The following is a 19,250-nucleotide window of genomic DNA, read 5'->3' as shown; positions in this document are numbered from 1 at the left end:
CTGCCATCAGCTCTAGATGAGGTATAGTAAGAGTCTTTAAAGTTGCCACACGGGTCTTGGCTAGGACAAAGGATACTTGTTTACCCTGTACAAGGAACACTATGGCTCCATATGCTTGCTGACTGGCATCTGCAAAGCAGTGGATAGAAGGGTGGTCTATGTGTATGTCAAAATAACGCCTACTCACTGAAAACAGGTGTGCATCATTAAGATCAGTAGCAACATTCTTCCATTCCGCCTGTAAATCATCATTCAGTGGCTCGTCCCATGTCACCTTAAGTTGCCACGGTTTCTGTATGAGAATCCTGGCTCGAACTATGACTAGGGAGATGAAACCAAACGGGTCAAAAATCTTCGATGCAGCTTGAAGTACTTGTCTCTTTGTGATCAAGTGGTTGTTTGTGAGTAGAAACGGCTTTGCTACCAGCGACAGTATATCATTGGTTGGGTCCCACCGGAGCCCTAAAACATTAACAGTGTTGTGATCATCAGCAGTCTTGTCTTGAACAGCATTGGTCATAAGTTTGTTACTATTGGAGGACCAGCTGCGGAGGTTGAACATTCCACTACACATAATAGCTCGTGCCTGTTTGTAATAGTCAGCAGCTGCATCTTCTGTATCACAGCCAGTTATGATGTTATCAACATACAAACTTATTTGCATGTCACGAGATACAGCTGTATTGTGTTGTTTGAGATGATGCTGAAGAACTGCGTTAAGTATGAACGGGGAACTAGTTGCTCCAAAGGGTACTACCTTGAAACGATAAATATGAAACTGGCTACACGGGTCTGCAGGGTTGGATAACCAGAAAAACTTGGTGTAATTTCTATCGTCTGGGTGCAAGCGTATGGTAAAAAGGCTTTCTCAATATCACCCGAGAACCCAAATTGATGAACGCTGAAGCGAATGAGGATGGAACATATATCATTACTGCATGGCACACCAATCTCTAGGCAGTCATTCAGTGCGGGGTGACTAGCTGACTGTCGGCAACTACAATCAAAAACAATTCTAGTCGGTGTAGTTGGTGAATCTTTCTCTACTGCATGGTGTGGGATGTAATGTGTGTCAGCATACTCACTTGATGTGTCAACTCGTTCAATGAAATCTCTGGCTTCTTGATCAGCAATAATCTGGTGGTACAGTTGCAGTAGCTTAGGCTGAGTAGCAAGTCTCTTTGCTAGTTGTCGTGTTCTGCGCTCTGCCACAGTGTAATTACTAGGAAGAGGAGGGTGATGTGTTCTCCATGGGAACCTGGCTACGTATGCCCCGTCAGTAGCTCGTGTGACACAGGAGGAAAGATAATTCTCCATCACGTTAACTTCAACAATGTCATCACCTTGTTTGATTCCAGAGTCCAGAATCGTTCCAAGTCAAAGTCACCTTGAGTTGGGGTAGCGATCACTGAAACATTGGTAGCTATGGAATAAGGGTGTCCCTGATGTGTTGGGCCTGAAAGAAGGTATCCCAGCTTCGACTCAACTGCAGTCGGTCCGCTGCCACGAATAATCTTATCTCCAACTATGTCCCAATAGAAGTCTGCTCCTATTAAAAGTGAAATTGCAAACTCACTGTTTGAACAGAGGGGATGAGCCAGCTGTAGGCCTTGAAGGTGAGGAAGTTCCGAAAAATCAAGGCTGGTGCAGTTCTGAAGTGGCGTTGCAATGAATGGCACTACAAGGACAGACAATTCTAATTCTTCTCCACTTCTAGTGAGCAATGTGACCCTGCTAACATTAAGATGGCGACTCACTGGGTGCTTGGTCCCAAATGATGAAATAGTGAGGAGCTCCTTAGAGTAAGGTTGGAGATCTAGAATGCTAGCTAGTTCTTCAGTGACGAATGACCTTTGAGACCCTTCGTCCAGCAAAATGTCAGCTTCTACACATCTGTTTCGACTTGTGACTCTCGCTACAGCCGTCTTGAGTAGGCAAGCATTGCTATGCTGGGGAGGGAGGGTCACAGAGTATGTTCCAGTAGGTTGAGCAGTTGGCTGAAGCTGAGTAGATTGAGTAGCAGGTTGGAGCTGAGAAACCAGTTGATGTTGAGCAGAGCTTGTAGGACGTACACCAGTGGACTGAGATGGAGTAGAAGTCACAGAATGTACACCAGCAGGTTGAAGTTGAACAGGTTGAGTTGTACTGTTGTTCTGCTGCCGTACAGTGTTGATTGGAGTGCTAGGTGGATTAACTGTGTAGTTACTCTGGTATCCAAGAGAGCAAAGGCTCGTATGATGTTTACGGCGACAGTGGTGACAATGGTGTTTCGAGTTACAACTGAAGATCTTATGGTGTCCTAAACAGTTGAAATACAATCTGTCCTGGCGTATGATGTCAGTGCACTGCTTAGGGTCTGTGATAGTGGTACATAGAGAAGGAGCATGAGGTCCCTTACAGAAGGGGCACTGAGCCTTTGATTTGACGATTGGTTTGCTAGTTCCTGCAACAAATGCTGCTGTTGGTGGCAGTTTCTCTTCTACTTGGGAACCCATTTCAAGAATGTATAGCTCATTAAGAATTGCAGCTTGTAACTCAGTAACAGTCCATTCTCTCTTGCCATGTGCTCTTGCTAGGTTTTGCTTCACCTTTCCAGGGAGCTTTCCAAAGATGATTGAGACAAGCAAACTGCCATAGGAGTCTTCAGTCTTCCCGTGTGATGCCAGACTACGAATATGACTTTCTATAGCATCATGAAACTCACGTAAACTTGTGTATGACTGACTAGGAGTGGGAAAAGTAATGAGAGCTTGCATATGTGCATCAATCTGCTTGTATGATTGGCCAAAGCGTTCTTGTAATAGAGCTACTGAATGAGTGTAGTTAGCATTGGTAAGTTGAAAACCGGCAATAACTTTGGATGCGTCCCCCTTGAGTTGAGCCCGAAGGTAGCTCAGTTTCTGGACTCCAGTCAGAGCTGTGTTGCTGTGTACGGCTGCCTCAAAGCTGTCCCAAAACGCTTGCCAGAAGAGTGGGTTGCCTGAAAAGTGGGGCAAGTCCAATTTAGGGAGACGGGTGAGTGAGACAGGTTCTCTAATGGGGCGTTCTGGAGGAGCAGGAGGGGAGTGGGTTGCTGGAAGTGTCTCTTCATGTCGAGCTGCTGCTGCTTTTGCACTAGTGGGAGTAAGGCGGTGTGTAATCTTGGCCTTAGCAGTGGATATCAGTGACGTAATCTCTTCTGTTTGTACTATTTCAGTCTCTATTTCTTCATCATTTTCCAGAGCTTCAAGAATCTTTGTATCTAGCACAACGTCCTTACGGGTAAGTTGCTCGTACAGGTCCCTCAGAGTCGCTATTTGATCAGTGGTGAGGGGCGACGTAGTAGTAGAAAGACACTCTTCTGCACTATGCAAAAGTTTCAAGTGTGCGCGATACCCTCTTCGAGAACTTATGGCTCGCTTGACTTCTGCCATGATCCGTTCATTGAAGTCCACAGCACCAAAAATGTAGCGGCGGTTGTGTTATAGCGTTCAGCGTACCTGTGGGTCACGGCACCAAAAATGTAGCGGCGATTGTGTTATAGCGTTCAGCGTACCTGTGGGTCACAGCATCAAAAATGATGTGTGACTAAACGTAGAAATGTCAGGTTCTCCTCAGGATTAGCGAGCGGTAGAGGGATTCAAGTCGAGCACGCGCACATGTACAACCCACAAGAGAATCTCTAATGGCACGTAATCATATGTACAGTATTATTACTAAATGAGTTAATTAGCTACATAGTTCAATGTTCCGGCGTCGCGACAGTCCCTACTCTAGTTGAAAATTCCATTTTTTTCGTATACTTGTTTAATTTTGACTGATGAACCCACACATACTGCATCTGAAATGGCAAAGCGCCCCCAGCCCTTTATTGTCTGAAAAGTGAACTATCTTTTACACTTCCTTGTCAGCTATCCATTGCAGGGCCACAGCCCAGAGATTTGAGTTGTCTAGCCATCCATGGACTGCAATAAAGGTCATAGTCATGCACACTACTCAGTTTTTATTGATCTAATATGATCTGTAAATCAAAAATTATCTGCTTTGGTGTGTTACTTAACTGCATGTGCTATAAGTACACACAGCATGCTAAGCTAGACGGGTCAGGGGGCATGCTCCCCCAGGGAAACTTTTGAAAATATGTGACCGGGCCTGTGAAAACAGGGCATGTGGGCACAAACTACACCCTGTTACACTAAAGGTCATATGTCCGTAGTGGAACAGAATATTTACATTCTGTAAATTGCATCATAATGCCAATTAAATGCTGAGTAAGAGCTGAAAATTGCTTTACCATAGTGTAATGGTATAAAACGTTATGAGTGACGGAACTTTGAAAAAGTAGGAAAAGATCATGTGCCCACATGCCCTATTTTCACAGGCCCAGTCACATATATAGATGCTCTGAAATGACATCTGGAGGCTATTTTGCATACAAAATCTCTTCTTTTTGAATGGTAATTTTGTGCTACAATACCAATAAATTGAGTTTCATATCTGACTATTATAGCTAGTAGCTAATTTTATTTTCATGATGTATACAAATATTTCTCAACGTGAAAGTTTAGTTTTAGATTGTAGTGCATGACATGCATGATCAATTAGCTCAATGCAGTGTGCCATGCAGGTGACTTTTTAAAGACAGTTAACACAGATGTAATGGCTTAGACTAAAAGCTATATTCTATACTGAATGCTTTATTAGACTATCACGCTGACTGTTCTATTAGAGTATATTTTGATGACTGCTCTATTAGAGTATCTCGATCTTTTCACTAAAAAGTAGCTGAAAAGTTTTCCGGCCTGACCCATTGCAAAGCATTTCAAATCAAGAACTATTCGTAAAGCACTTCTGCAATCCATGCATACCAAAAGAAAGAAACTGTCCCGCGTGCCCCAATTATATTAGTTATCGTCTGAAAAGTGAAGTATCCATTACGCTTTGTTGTCAGCTATGTTCAACCCGTTACACAGCAGTACGAATCAAGAACTGTTTGAAACGCACCTCTGCTATCAAAATAGCCACTATGAAAAATAAGGACAATTTCCATTTCGAAGGGAAGCCATCACATGCTACTGCCACCTTTCGCTGTCAGCAAAGATGAATGGGACACAAAAGAGGACACTGGTAAGTGCATTGTATGTATTGTGGCATGCCAAAAGGCACCTCTCAGGACAAGCAACTTTGAACAGTGAAAGAATCAAGCCCATAGCCTTAGCCATTATCAAATTATTCTTGTCTGAAGACATTAGTCAGTCAGTCAGGCAGTCAGTCAGTCAGTCAGTCAGTCAGCAGAAAACTCCATTAAATAAAAAAATACTAAAATTCCGTAGCAACTTGTTGAAAGCATTTTGGGTTGATCAGAAAGCTTGTTTGGGTTTAGTTTTACTAACCAATGCTGCCTCATCGTCGTCGAGGCTGGTTTTTGGGTGATGTTATTTTGTGGGCTACACCTACTCCTTTGTGGTCCCTACTATACAGTACTATTGTACTGTATGAATAAGCACAGAAGATTTAACCATGCAATATTTATATAGTGCAACATTGCTTTACTTGGAGCACCACAAATCCACAGGCCAATGATTGGTAAGAAGCAGCTGTTCTTGTATTATTAACTGGCTATGGAGAGGGATTTAGTGATGGATTTTTAGTGTGTGGCAGTGTGTGAGACTGGCAGCAAGAGGGCAAGTGTTGCTAACCAACCTGATAGTAAATGCTAAAAGGTTGACCCACGTGGGATATGCCATCACAGATGGAATATTTCAAGTTGGCTGTGATGGCTGGCAGCCCAAAGTGTAAGAATTTTCATCTTCGGTACTTATAAGCTCCTGATGGAACAAATGATGTTGTTATCCATAGGATATTTGGAAAGATATTTTCAGGATACTTGTTTCAGCCCTACTATATGCCAAAGTATAAGACAAAAAAAAGTAATACCATTCACTTCTAGCATTCCAGTGGTTTAGTAGTGACCACAAGTCACTATTGTCTGAGTAAACTGTGGTGGGTTTTTAGATTACAGAAGTCCTGGAATGCCTTCAACACATGAAATGCCAAATATCTAGTGTTCTAAGTCTTACACAGTGGAAACTGCCTTGGCAGCCACTTGTATAGAAGTTGCCTCTCTAAGAAGGTCAACTTTTAAATTCCCCCGTGAGACATCTATATGGTTAAATCAGTGCCTTGCTAAAGCAGCTACCTGTTTATTAAGCCAAGAAATTTTGGCTCAAAACTAACCATCTTAACCAGGTTCCACTGCACCTACTTAGCTGATTTACTACCCAGGTCTGTATGGTAGCCATATCAGTATGCTGTCTAGCCTAGCGGTAACACTTTGAATATTATGGTACGTATTTGTTACAATGTGTCTAATCAAAGTCACCTTGTTATCTGTCTAAACACAATCCCTGAATGTGTTGTTTTGTATACACAGCAATCTGCTACCTGCTCAAAAATTTTGTCCGTAAAGTAACTAGAGTGGTGTTTCAGTGTATATTGTTACCAAGAGTACTATTCTTGTTGTTACCAAGAGTACATAATATTTATATGGGGCCCCATATAAATATTATGTACTCTTGTTACCATTAATATTGTTCACCATTGTGAAACGTATGTATGTAATTTACTTCTTCATGACTTTTCCTCTTCAGGTTTACTGATAGGCACTATGTAGTTTTGTGCTGACTGGTCCGTGCATATAATGTGGTGATTTGAAATACTAAAAAAGTACATAGCATTTCTTGTATGCACATGTTGTATTGTGTCCACACATCTTAGACATATTGCCCCCTATAAACACTCAGTTCCATTTTGCTACTGGATTGTAAGTGAGCTAAGCCAGCACAATTGGATCACATTTTGTCATGGCCAAATTGATCTCATCCAATCACAGAATTTACAGGATCAGATCACGTGGAAAAATAAATTACAATGGAACCTGTCCATTGCCACCAGGTAGCAGTGTATAAATTCTCACTAAAGGGATTTGGAATTGGCCTTTCAGAGAGGTTGTCTTTCTATACTGGTAGCCATTAAGACAGGTTTCACTTCAACAAGCTTGGTTGCACTGATGGAGTGTACATACAAAATATGTTGCTCTTTTTGTCGTTTGATATATTGCTGTATCATGATGCAATGCCTGAATGGAGACTATGTATTGATACTGTTGCAACTCTAGTACATACTGATGTGAACCACACCCAGTTATCAAGAATGTGTGTAAACTGTCTAGACATACTTGAGCCACGCCCACTCAACTGGATTCTGCAAAAGGAGTCGCACATTGTTGTCAGTAGACTTATTTCCAGCTACTGATCATTGCTTATCTGTGAATATGCTGTCTTATGAGACCTGCTACCATGGTAGAATCTGCTGGGCCAAATTGGAGAAGTGGATACTTTGTTTTCATAGCAGTTATATCACAGACAGTCATATAATTCTTACATTATTATTATGTACCTTAAAACTGTTGGGTATTCATGTGTCCTGTGTATATTGTAACTGCATGTGTATACGTACATCATTGTACCCATCTCATTTGTGTGGGGTTGCCTTTACAGGCTATAAATAATCTGCATCATACATTGTGACAGTTCTAAATACTTGGTGTACAATAGCATGGTTTTTTGCACACTTATTTAACTAGCTATTCTCGAAAACATATGTAACAATCTCAACAAAACTTTTACAACAGTTTAAAGACACATTTCCCTACATGCCAAGCAAGTATTGCAGAATACAGCAATACGGGTTTTGTATTTGGCCTCTAGGCTGACTGAGGACGACTGAAACTTTGTTTGGTACTGAAATTATGACTGTAGGATAATGACGTATGGCGAAATCAATGATGTGAATCTTGAGGCAATTGAGAGAATATGGAAGTGATAGCAGGGCAATCAATATTCAGAATGCACAAAGGAACGTAAGGCATATACACCTGCGGTTGGGTCTAACTGCATGCGATATTTTTTAAAAAGAAAAACAAAACCTCCCCTTTGATGTTGGCAACCTCAATCTTGAAACAGTTGACATAGATTTGCTTCACTGTTTGTATGGTAGTTACTAGTGACTCAATGAGTTTAACTCTAGGGTTTAGAGGGCTATATAGCATAAATGACCAGTGAATTACAGGCAGGCCGAATTCGACAACGTTTATTCCTGTAAAATCCTCACGTGTAGTGGTTGCATTATTTATTGTCTGTGGAGCGCATTTCTGCTTTACCGGCCACGCAACTCACTACCATGAGTTTTGAGGGATCAGACTAAAAGTCACTGACTAATGATGCAAAATCAAACTACATACATATAGCAAGAGTAAAATTGAGGTGCTCTAACAGTACAGTCACCTACTCTATTAGAGAGTTCAGCTATGCAACAGGTCACCCTGTAGAAAGTTTAGCAACAAACAAGTCACTTGTTGGAGAGTTTATGTACAAAAAGTCACCCAGTAGAGAGTTTAGCTACAACACATCATCCTGTATAGAGTTCAGCTACATTTGAAGTCACCCAGTACAGAGTTCAATTAAAAACAAATCACTATGTGGAGAGTTCAGCTATAAGCAAGTCAACATGTAAGAGGTCAGTTACAAAAAAATCACACTGTAGAGAGTTTATAAACAAGACACCCTGTGCAGAGTTTATAAACAAGACACCCTGTGCAGAGTTCAGCCACAAATATGTCACCCTGTACAAAATTCAACTACAAACAAGAAGAAAGTCCAGCTCCAAACAAGTCACCAGTTCAATTACAAGCAATATCACCTTGTAGAGGGTTTAGCTACAAAAAACAAGTCAACTTGTAGAGAATTCAGCTACAAACAAGTCACCTTGTACAGAGTTCAGCTGTAAACAAGTCACCCTGTGGAGAGATCAACTACAAAAATGTCACCCTGTTGAGAGTTCAACTAGAAACAAATCACCCTAAAACTATTTTAATACACACTATTGTCCTTAAATTACCAAAGTATATGCATACATAGAGAAACAAGTACAAAGTCTAAGGCTGAAACAGATATCTGTATTATTCATTATACAACCAACTTCTAAAGATAATAAGAAATGCATTTAAAATTACGTTAGAAATAATAATGAATAAATAATGTTTGAGAAAACTACAAGGCCTAAGGCTTCGCACTCACCGGGAATAGAATCCGTGTTGAATGAAGAGACAATCATATAATAGATAGTGTTTTCGTGGAGGTGATAGAAACAATACGATGATTCTATTTACGCTGATTAAAACAGTTAGCACATGACTAGGCACCAGCCTATTATGCTGGCACAATTTGGAGCTCAATAGGTGCTTTGAAGCATGGAGCATAATGCTAATATAATGGGTAGACTTTTCCCATACTGTAAATTGTTATCAGTAAAAAGAGATTGACATACTTAGCTACTCTATTACTTTTATAGCCTTGTGTACTTTCCTACTAGTATATTAAAAATTATAAATTTAAAAATGAAGTAGGGTTTTAAACTATAAAAAGTAGTGAAACAAGAAAATTAATGAACAATGGTAGCTATTACAGCATAGCTCAGTGGGAGATCCCTACTTTGGCACTGAACACAAAATAATTGTTATACCATGCCAAAGTAGGGATTTAACACTGAGCTATGCTGTAATAGCTACCATTGTTCATCTCTTGTTTCACTACTTTTTATAGCTTAAAACCCTACTTCATTTTTAAATTTATAATTTTTAATATACTAGTTTGTTTAGTTTTTTGTTAAAGCATACAGCTAGCTATAAACATGTGACTGCTTTAATAGGGTGACTGCTGTATTAGAGTATCTCTAATCAGCCTGGTGTGTGTGTGTGTGCTTGCCCCAAAAAGAGGTGTGGTCATCGTGGTTTCGATCGATTATTAGACTAGAGTATCTCGAATCAGCCTACCAACTTGAAGGTGTGTGGTCACAAATACAACTAGCGTAAAAGGGGCGTGGTCATCGTGCTCTCGATCAATAAATCAATAATACATTGAATAAAGAATGGGCGTGACCTTGTGACCTATCGTGGAGTACTGGTACATCCGTACAGTAGTGTAGTCTGGTGAGTACAGTAGTGTGGCCGTACAGTAGGGGGCCGTACAGTAGTGTAGTCTAAGTGCCTTAATTAATTTTGTGGCGTCTATTACGCTGCTTAAAGAAAGTGTTGATATGGAAAATTAACACCTCGATATGGTTTTGTTGGATGAAGAAGACAAGCAGCCTGATTGAAGATAAAAGAAAAGATAAGGCTCACAGGGCGTACATTTGTCGGAACCCCAAAAGGCACATTCCACCGGTGAGTTTGTTGGTGTGGCGTAAAATGGTGACTGTGCGCTGCTTCGTTTGGGCTCTAGGCTTGCGACTGTGGTCAGTGAGTGAGTGAGTGAGTGAGTGAGACGAAATTTCGAGTTTTGATGATTTTAAAAAAAATTCTATATCCGGCCGCCAGTAAGTGTTTTCTTCTTTTTAACGCTGCATTTGATGTTAGATAGACTAATATTATTCCGTAAAGGTGATTTTTGTCGCGTAAGAAGTTTCTAAGCTGGTTTTAAGGGCGGTATTTTTGGCGGCGCGCGTCACTTTTGATGCAAACCCTACTAGTACTGTTTGATACATTCTCTTTATACACAAAAGGAATTAAAGTAGTGGTGTGTAGTCTTATTAGTAATTCTAATGAACCAATGAGCTACATAATTTGAATATTTGACATGATAAATAAGTTGCTAATTGAATTATTTTTAACTGGTTAACTTTGAACAATTTCTCGCAAGCCAAAAGTTATCATTGTCCATATACAGAATGTGCAAAACTGTTAGTTAAACATGAAAGTTGAGGCAAAAAGTTTGAGCATAATTGTAAGCATAATAGGCAAACTTTTTAAGCACTGCAGCATAGCATAATAGGCTGCTGCTTACACGTGACACAAGCAGGTAACCGATAGCACTAAACAATAACACTTTAAATGAATGAACTACTGTTCATTTGTTCTTGAAAGTGTTGCCAGCTTGCATACTAAGTCTCAAGTTGCCATGTCAGCTACCAGTGGATGCGATCTACGTATGTAAAGAGGTAATTAAGGTACCAGATCGCAAAGGAGATTAGCCATGGTCAGCGGAGTGATCACAGCAGCTGCACAAGATGAGGAACAAGGTTAATGGTAGTATGTTTATTTGTATTGTGTACCTGGATTGTATATTTTGCATTGTTCCACCTTGCTAGGTTCTGGTTGGCTTGACTGTCATGTTTCAGTGTAAAATTAATGTTTGTATTGTACAGAATGTGGTACAGGAGTGTATGGTTTAATGTGTTTGCTTGTATTGTTTACTTGTATTGTACATTTTGTATGCTTCCAGTTCACCTGGCTTGCTGGCTTGGCTGTCTCACCACCTGATTGACTTTCAACACTTGCATACTCTATCTGCTACAGTATTGTGTATCTCCTGCATGTTATGTATGCATAATTATAGTATGTATACATCACTGTGCCATTGCTACATCACTGATGAACTGCTGGTGGCTGTATTTGTAGATAAACAGGGGCTTTGTTTGGGATTATATGTTGACTTTGTTGGCCTTCATCACCTCATCATGCATAGCCTTGTTTCTTGATTGAGTCATATTCAGAGACATCTCACACCTACAGCATAAAAACATTGTCGGTTTACCTCAGTTTACATTTTGTATGCATCATCCTTCACCATAGCTGAATAATTTCCATCTTTGGTGTTGCCAATGTATGTATTGCTACATATACATACAATAAATACTACAGTAATGTTGCTAAGTGCTGGTACATCAGTGGTGTGGCAGTGGCAAAGTGATATGTACGCAGTATAATTTTATATGCATACAAAACATACAGAAGAGAGCTGGTTTCTAGCTATGATGGTACCATTATTGTATCTGTCACTATTGTTTTGATTTGGCATCACATGTTGATCATATTTTCAACCACCTTGTTGTGCATAGCCTCACCAGGGGTTTATCGTGTTGGTGTATGTACTTGGTTGTATGTGATCTGGTCCTAGTATATAAAATAATTACATGGATAGCAATCAACCATCCAGTAAAAAATTATGTTGATATAATATGTGACCAGATCTGTAAGGATGTTCGCTCAAGCCTAATGTTACAGTAGAATGCAATAAATGCAATGGATGAAATATTTACTAAATCAAAAATAATCCATAAATTTCTAAGCACTTGTCTCACACTGAAGGATGGTGACAACACCAAACACCTTGGTAGTATTGTGATCCCCAAAGCAAAAGGAGTTTTAAAATCTTTGTTTTATGTCAGTGCTTCCAAGACAACAGAAAATATGATTGTTTGTCTGCCTTGCGTTGGACTAGCAATTCACTACCATTTTTCTCCCACTTTTGTCTTCACCCTGGCCGTAGGAAAGAACTGGAAGACAAAACTTACCCAGCAATGGATTTGCCTGTTCATGGACAGCCCGATGGTGTAGGCTGTATCTTGGTAGAGGACTGCATTCGTAAGTTATGAATTTTTAATTAAGCGCCTGAAGTGTATTTTCCATATTGTCATTGTACAAATAGATTTTTCTACTGTTGCCACTTTGTAGCGCTCTAACTTCAAAAGTTCTGGAGCAGAAACTTCCGTTGACCATCCGACTGGCTATCTATATAAAGAAAATGGAATTTGAAAAATGTGCTAACATATGGGGTTCTTGCAGATCCGGTCACATATTATGCGTAGATTCCATATTTAACATTACTACAAACATAATAATTATTGTCATGAGAACATTATGTTTGTTTCTATTCTAAAGCACTAGTAAAACAAACATGCTCAATATAATACTGCATGTTTTTGGCAAGTGATAATGTCACTATCCATAGGATAACCCAAAAATATTTTGTTATGAAAGAAAGCCATCACATGCTACCACCAAATCGACACTTTTCACTGCCAGCAAAAATGAATGGGACACAAAATAGGACACTGGTAAGTCCATGAAGAATGCATTGTACGTACTGCGGTATGCCAAAAGGCACCCCTCGGGCTGAAGCGATGTCGAACAGTGAAAAACTAAAGCCCGTAGCCCGTAGCCCTAGCAGTTATCAATTTACACTTGTCTGGTGGCATCAGTCAGGCAATCAGTCAGTAGAAAATTGCATTGAATAAAATTTGTTTAAAATTCCGTAGCAACTTGTTTAAAGCATTTTGGGTCGATCTGAAAGCTTGTTCGACTTAGTTTTACCTAACCAATACTACCTCATCATCATCAGGGAAAATTGAGGCTGTTTTTTGGGTGATGTTATTTCATGGGCCATGCCTACTGCTTTGTGGTCGCTATTATACACGTGGAAATAGTATCAAATTTGTCCAGCCATCAGCTAAAGTTTATTTATAAATTCAGTTTCTTCCCCCAATCAATTTACTTGTGGAACAAGTTACAAATTGACAGTACTATTACCTTAAATGACTAATTATGTTGTAGATACTGTACTATACTCATATATTTTGAGTTGCATAATTAACAGATATATTATATAACTGTTTCTGCCCTAGCACAAACATAATGTACAGACAGCACATACCAGCACTATCAGATTCAGTATGTATTCTCTTTGTCCTTTTGAATTGCTTTACTACATAAATTACAAACACACAAAAACTTAATTTTCATAACCATATGTTACTGAATTTTCAAGAATCACCTATTTGAAACTTATAATATGTCTTTAATGTTACTTTTAAGATTATAACCACCCCTTAATACCTACATTACAAAAAAATTGAATTCAAAGTAACACCCTGGTCACAACAGTATTCTGCTAGATACAAAATTACTAATTATTATATGCATGATCATGGGTAATTTTCCAAACTTTGGTCCACATGTAGTAATATGCTCATATACATAAGTTAAGGGTCATCCACAATTTTCAGCCTAATTGCGGGCGTACAAAGAGTACTCTTTTTTCTAACTATAGCCCACAGTGTATCGTGTAAAAATGTTGACACATAAGGATGTATTGTATAGCAGAACAAATACATAGATACTTTGTTAATATTACAAAATACAAGATGTCTTTTTTAAACTTCTTATTATGCATCTTATAGCTTTATCATACAAATACTTTTGAAGCTGATTCAAAGGAAAGGATCCTACACACATCGGGCAATTTATTAACCTTCATCTTCATTAATGCTTGTTAGTAAATGTATACACATCATGGAAACAAATTGTTCTTGGCTCCCTTCAAAGTGTTTGTACAAAACCAGCAGCAGCAATAGCAGTACTAGTTGGGTAAGTACAATTCGAGGAAAATGAGAATGGGACAGGAATGGAAAGTGGAAACAGGAACAACCCATGGAAAAAGGTAATCATGCAATATACAAGTTGAATTTTACAGCGCAATGTGTCTTTGTGGCACTGTTGGGATCCTTTCGCTAAAATGATCAAAACACTCTAATAGAGTAGTTACTTGCATTAAAATACTCTAATAGAGCAGTCAAGAATGTTTTGTTAACTATCCTTCAAGGGACTTACATTGATGGCCTATGAATTGATGGGCCATAGCTGTCATACATGATTAGGCATATGTGACTGGGCCTGCGAAAACAGGGCATGTGGGCACAAACTACATCCTGTCACGCTACAGGTCGTATCTCAGTACTGGAACAGAATATTTGCATCCTGTAACTTGCATCATAAAGCCAATTAAATGCTTACTACAGGCTAAAATTTTCATTGCAATAGCATAATGGTGTAAAACGTTATGAGTCAAGGAAGTGTGAAAAAGTAGGCCAAACTCATGTGCGCACATGCCCTGTTTTCGCAGGCCTAGTCACATATATAGACTAGCTAAGTCATCAATATAGCTACTCCCTTGAAACCATAAACATCACAGGCTGCTACAAAGGATTCTAATTAACAGACATCATACAGATTCAGGAGGTTGTACCTACAACCTCAGGAAAGTCACATTATGGGTATGTGGTAGCTGCAGTATGTGTAGGTCCATGGCTCCAATGAGGAGACTAAGCAGTCATGAGGACTCCCCATGGTGACACTTTAGCTTGACAAGCATATACCAGTGCTGCTGCATACTCCCATCATATGGCTTTTTATCTGGAAGCAGTAGGTACAGTTTTTGAAGCCTATAATAGGCAGTGTCAGTTAATTATAGGGTATTTCGTGAATCGCAGTGTTCATCAGTATTAATTTAATATATATACTTGAATATTTTATAATGTTTATGGAGTAGCTAACCTAATCTATGACAGCTATAGCCCATCAATTCACAAGCCATCAATGTGGGTCCCTGGTGGGACAGTTAACAAAACATTCTTGACTCCTCTATTAGAGTATTTTATTGCAAGTGACTGCTCTATTACAATGTTTGATCATTTACTGAAAGGATCCCAACAATGTTGTAAAGACACATTGCACTATAAAATCCTACCTAATTCAACCTGTATATTGCATGATGACCTTTATCAGGCATTTTCCATCAGTCATACCCGTTCCCACTTCTGTTCCTATCCCAGTCCCATTTTTCTTGAATTCTACTTACCTGTACTAGTTTGTTGGTGGACTGGAGTCAGGAGATATGGGTACCTCTAAAGAGACAGGCTTTCCCAATGGGCAAACCACAACTGCCACAACTATGTAGTGTCAACAAATTATTACCCACAAAATCCAGCCTCCGGTGCCCAATAGCAAGGCCTTACCCTAAACCCACAACAACACCTTCTCCAGGTAGAAAACAAAAGCAACAGCCAGTGTAGCTATGTACATAGTATTCAATTACAATTGTTTATCAGTGTTGCTAGAGTAAGACTAAAGAGAAAGAAAGTAAGTGCTGTTATAAAAGTATAAAAAGCCTCTATTGTTATATCACGCTGATAGCTGCCATACCTGTAGCTTGAAAAATGATTCAATGAGTCTTATCTTTGTCTTTCTTTCAGCTTATAAAGCCTTATTTCATTGGTAGCCCTATACTATTCTCCAAAGTTCACCAAAGCACACCATTTCCGATCATGTTGGCTGTGGTTCAATGAGTAATTGCATCAGCTCACTTTAGTCCACCGTTTAAATGGACATGGACTTTAGTAGCAGTAGTGGTTTACTGAAGCTTTATGAACTGCATTTGGATTTCTCGCAAACAATTTTATCCCCTAGCGTACAGTTTTTATACTTGCGAAAAGGCTGAAAATTGTGGATGGTTCCTTAGCCGTATGGATAAATTAAAGTAAGAATTAATGTTAGTTAATTAATTATTTAACCCTACGACTACTAAGGATGCCAAAACTTGACAGCAATAGAGATAACATTCTTCGTGCATTAAAATAACCAATGCGCCTATCCTGAAACAGGCACGCCCCTAAAACTAAAGGAACAAGGGTAACCAGATCTTTGTGCACTATTGCATGCAAGTTGATGCAACAATTGACATATAATAGCCTGTTTATCCGTGGTGTGTTATCAGCATACTAAAGAGATTTTCAAAATGATATAACCATGTAATTAGGCCATTTATTAAGTATTTGCGGATGCGTAGTTGCATAAGTATCTGAAAACCAGCTTTAATGTGTGTCACTTCGAGACTAACAGTGTTTATTTTACAATTTATATTTTACAGTATTCTTGTGGTTGCCTTTATGTCAACATAATCAAATTCTTGAGAAAACAATAGTACATTATAGTGCACAATCCAGTTATCTATGTAGGTTCTCATGTTTTTAGGGACGTATTCATGGCACATTAGTTGGTTTAATGCATGAAGAATGTCTAACCACTCATTATCTCTGATGGGTTCATAGCATGAAGATGCTGTATGGCATCCTTAGTGGTTAAAGGGTTGTGTCCCAATCTTTTAGGTTTAAGCAGTGCAACAAGTACTATAATTTCTAACTGCTGAAGAAAAATGTATTACATGTAATTTGATCTATTTCTGGAAATATCTGGAACTAATTAATACAGTTGTACATAAAAAAAATCTCAAAAAAATAAATGGAAATATATGCACACACACACACACACACACACACACACACACACACACACACACACACACACACACACACACACACACACACACACACACACACACACACACACACACACACACACACACACACACACAAACCTTGTGTAGTTTGAAGAGAGAGCAATGCAGCTTTCATACGTTCAGCCAGCTTTTGCACACTATCATTGTTTAATGCTTCCATAATTGAAATTAGCTTGTGAAAATTTGTACTACCATTTATAATCCCATGATCAAGAAAGTGTTCAGCCTTTTCAGCTTGTGTTGACATGGATTTGATTTCACTCTTCAAATTTCCAGGTAGTAAACCAGCAGTAAACAACTCTGATCTAAACACTGCATCATTTAATGGTAACACTTTCACCAGGTCTGAATAAAATTGTTGTATAATTGCAACTATTTTGCTATCTGGGAGTGCTAAAGTGAAACAGCGAAACAACACAACAATAGTACTCCATCTAATATATGTGTCCATCTCAGCAAAAATCCAACTTGAGCATGCACATTGAGAAAATAAGTTATAATTTAAAAATTGTGCATGCTAAAAAGAAAAATACGCAAGCTTTAATCGGGCCAGTACTCAGAAAAGGAAGACTCAATCGGTCAAAACTATATACCATCTTATTCGCTCTACAGAGTTCAAAACTCTTTGTTTAGCCCCAATGGTATGCATGTAACATGCGTTTGTTTGTGATGTGGTAAACGTAAGCAAGACCACTGTCATTCCTTCAACTTCATACCCATATGTGTATGTAACTACAGGGAATTTTAAGCCAAACTGCAATGTTGTAGATTAAAGCAAAAGGAAGTTATGGCTGCAAATGTAAGCTCCTGTGGTTTATTTTCAGTATAATTGCTGTGCAAATCGACTATCTTGCTATTCCTACTGTCTATAATTCCAAAAAAACTAGTCACCACAAAAGGCTGAAACCTTAATGATCCATTCCTTGGATACTGCAGATAATGCTGAGAAATTTTAAAAAAAATCAGAAGTTGTGCAAACAAGTCAGGTTTTGCTGAGATGGTCACATATAACTTATGTAAGCAAAAACAAACAAGAGTATGGGGCAAACATGAAACAGGTTAAGTCTCTTAAACTATATATTAGCTTTTAGAAATTCTCCAACATTGACTGTTTATATGTACACTACCTGTTTCATGAATTACACAATAGTTTGGCTACAATTTTCTACATTGTACTCATTTAGGTGTACACATACAATATTCAAGGAATCGATAATACTATCATGTCCTTTCAAATGTGCACACACAATTGGACACATGCAGCTGAGTGCACATGTCACATTTCTTGAAAGGCTTTATTTAAAATGTGTGCAACAACATGTCCATGTGTCCACATGCATTCATGTGACAGTCATTTGTATGTAAGAAATCAATGGTTTGAAGATACTGTATTTGTACTTATAGAACTTTACGTGGGCGAGATCAGAAGGAAAAAGTATACTTTAAATTTCATAAAGTACACTCTAAACCGCCCAACAGTGCTTCATCAACCACAAAAAGTGCTTTATTGTACCACAAAGAGTGCTTTATTGAACGAATAAAGCACTCTTTACTGTGCAATAAAGCACTCTTTGTGGGCAATAAAGCACAGTTATCCACGTGCTCTAGTGCAGGCTAATAGCCTGCATGGCTCATGCCATTACGACGAATCACCCAAACAGATGAAGGCTGATAGCCTCGCCACACTGAGTGATCAATCACCCCAGCCAATATGAGTTCTACCACTGGATCGCTTTTATAGACATACCTAAATACTTCGATGATGGGTGGGAGAAGGTAACGTTGCTGTTACGTTTGTTAATATAAATGGACAAGTCCTGGAGATATCACAGAAATATTTCACCATGTGACTCACAATAGAATCAATTGTGGGTTGTGAGCAAAACCTGCCAAAATACACGATGAATGTCTACCATGCCAAACTATGGTGAACTACGCATGAGTTACTTGTTAAACTAATTTATGTGCATTCAGGCTGCTAATAGTTCGTGCAATGTGTGTTAATTACAAGTCCTAGTGTATGGTGAAGCTACTGATAGCCTCGCCACACTGAGTGATCAATCACCCCAGCCAATATGAGTTCTACCACTGAATCGCTTTTATAGACATACCTAAATACTTCGATGATGGGTGGGAGAAGGTAACGTTGCTGTTACGTTTGTTAATATAAACGGACAAGTCCTGGAGATATCACAGAAATATTTCACCATGTGACTCACAATAGAATCGATTGTGGGTTGT

At 39.0% G+C, this 19,250-nt stretch overlaps 1 protein-coding gene across 1 annotated transcript in view; it reads right to left on the bottom strand.

Annotated features, from left to right (window-relative positions):
- LOC136247069 (uncharacterized) overlaps positions 1 to 19,250 on the bottom strand; it is a 79,664-nt gene that overhangs the window by 48,319 nt on the left and 12,095 nt on the right. Inside the window, exons 4-5 of the mRNA XM_066038681.1 lie at positions 17,088 to 17,402; positions 13,530 to 13,580 (exon numbers count right to left, since the gene is read on the bottom strand). Coding sequence (XP_065894753.1) covers positions 13,530 to 13,580; positions 17,088 to 17,402 — 366 coding nt within the window. The remainder of the gene's footprint in view (positions 1 to 13,529; positions 13,581 to 17,087; positions 17,403 to 19,250) is intronic.

The sequence above is a fragment of the Dysidea avara genome, chromosome 2 (genome assembly GCF_963678975.1).
Source record: "Dysidea avara chromosome 2, odDysAvar1.4, whole genome shotgun sequence".
NCBI lineage: Eukaryota > Metazoa > Porifera > Demospongiae > Dictyoceratida > Dysideidae > Dysidea > Dysidea avara.
This window is presented reverse-complemented; position numbering and strand designations above follow the sequence as displayed.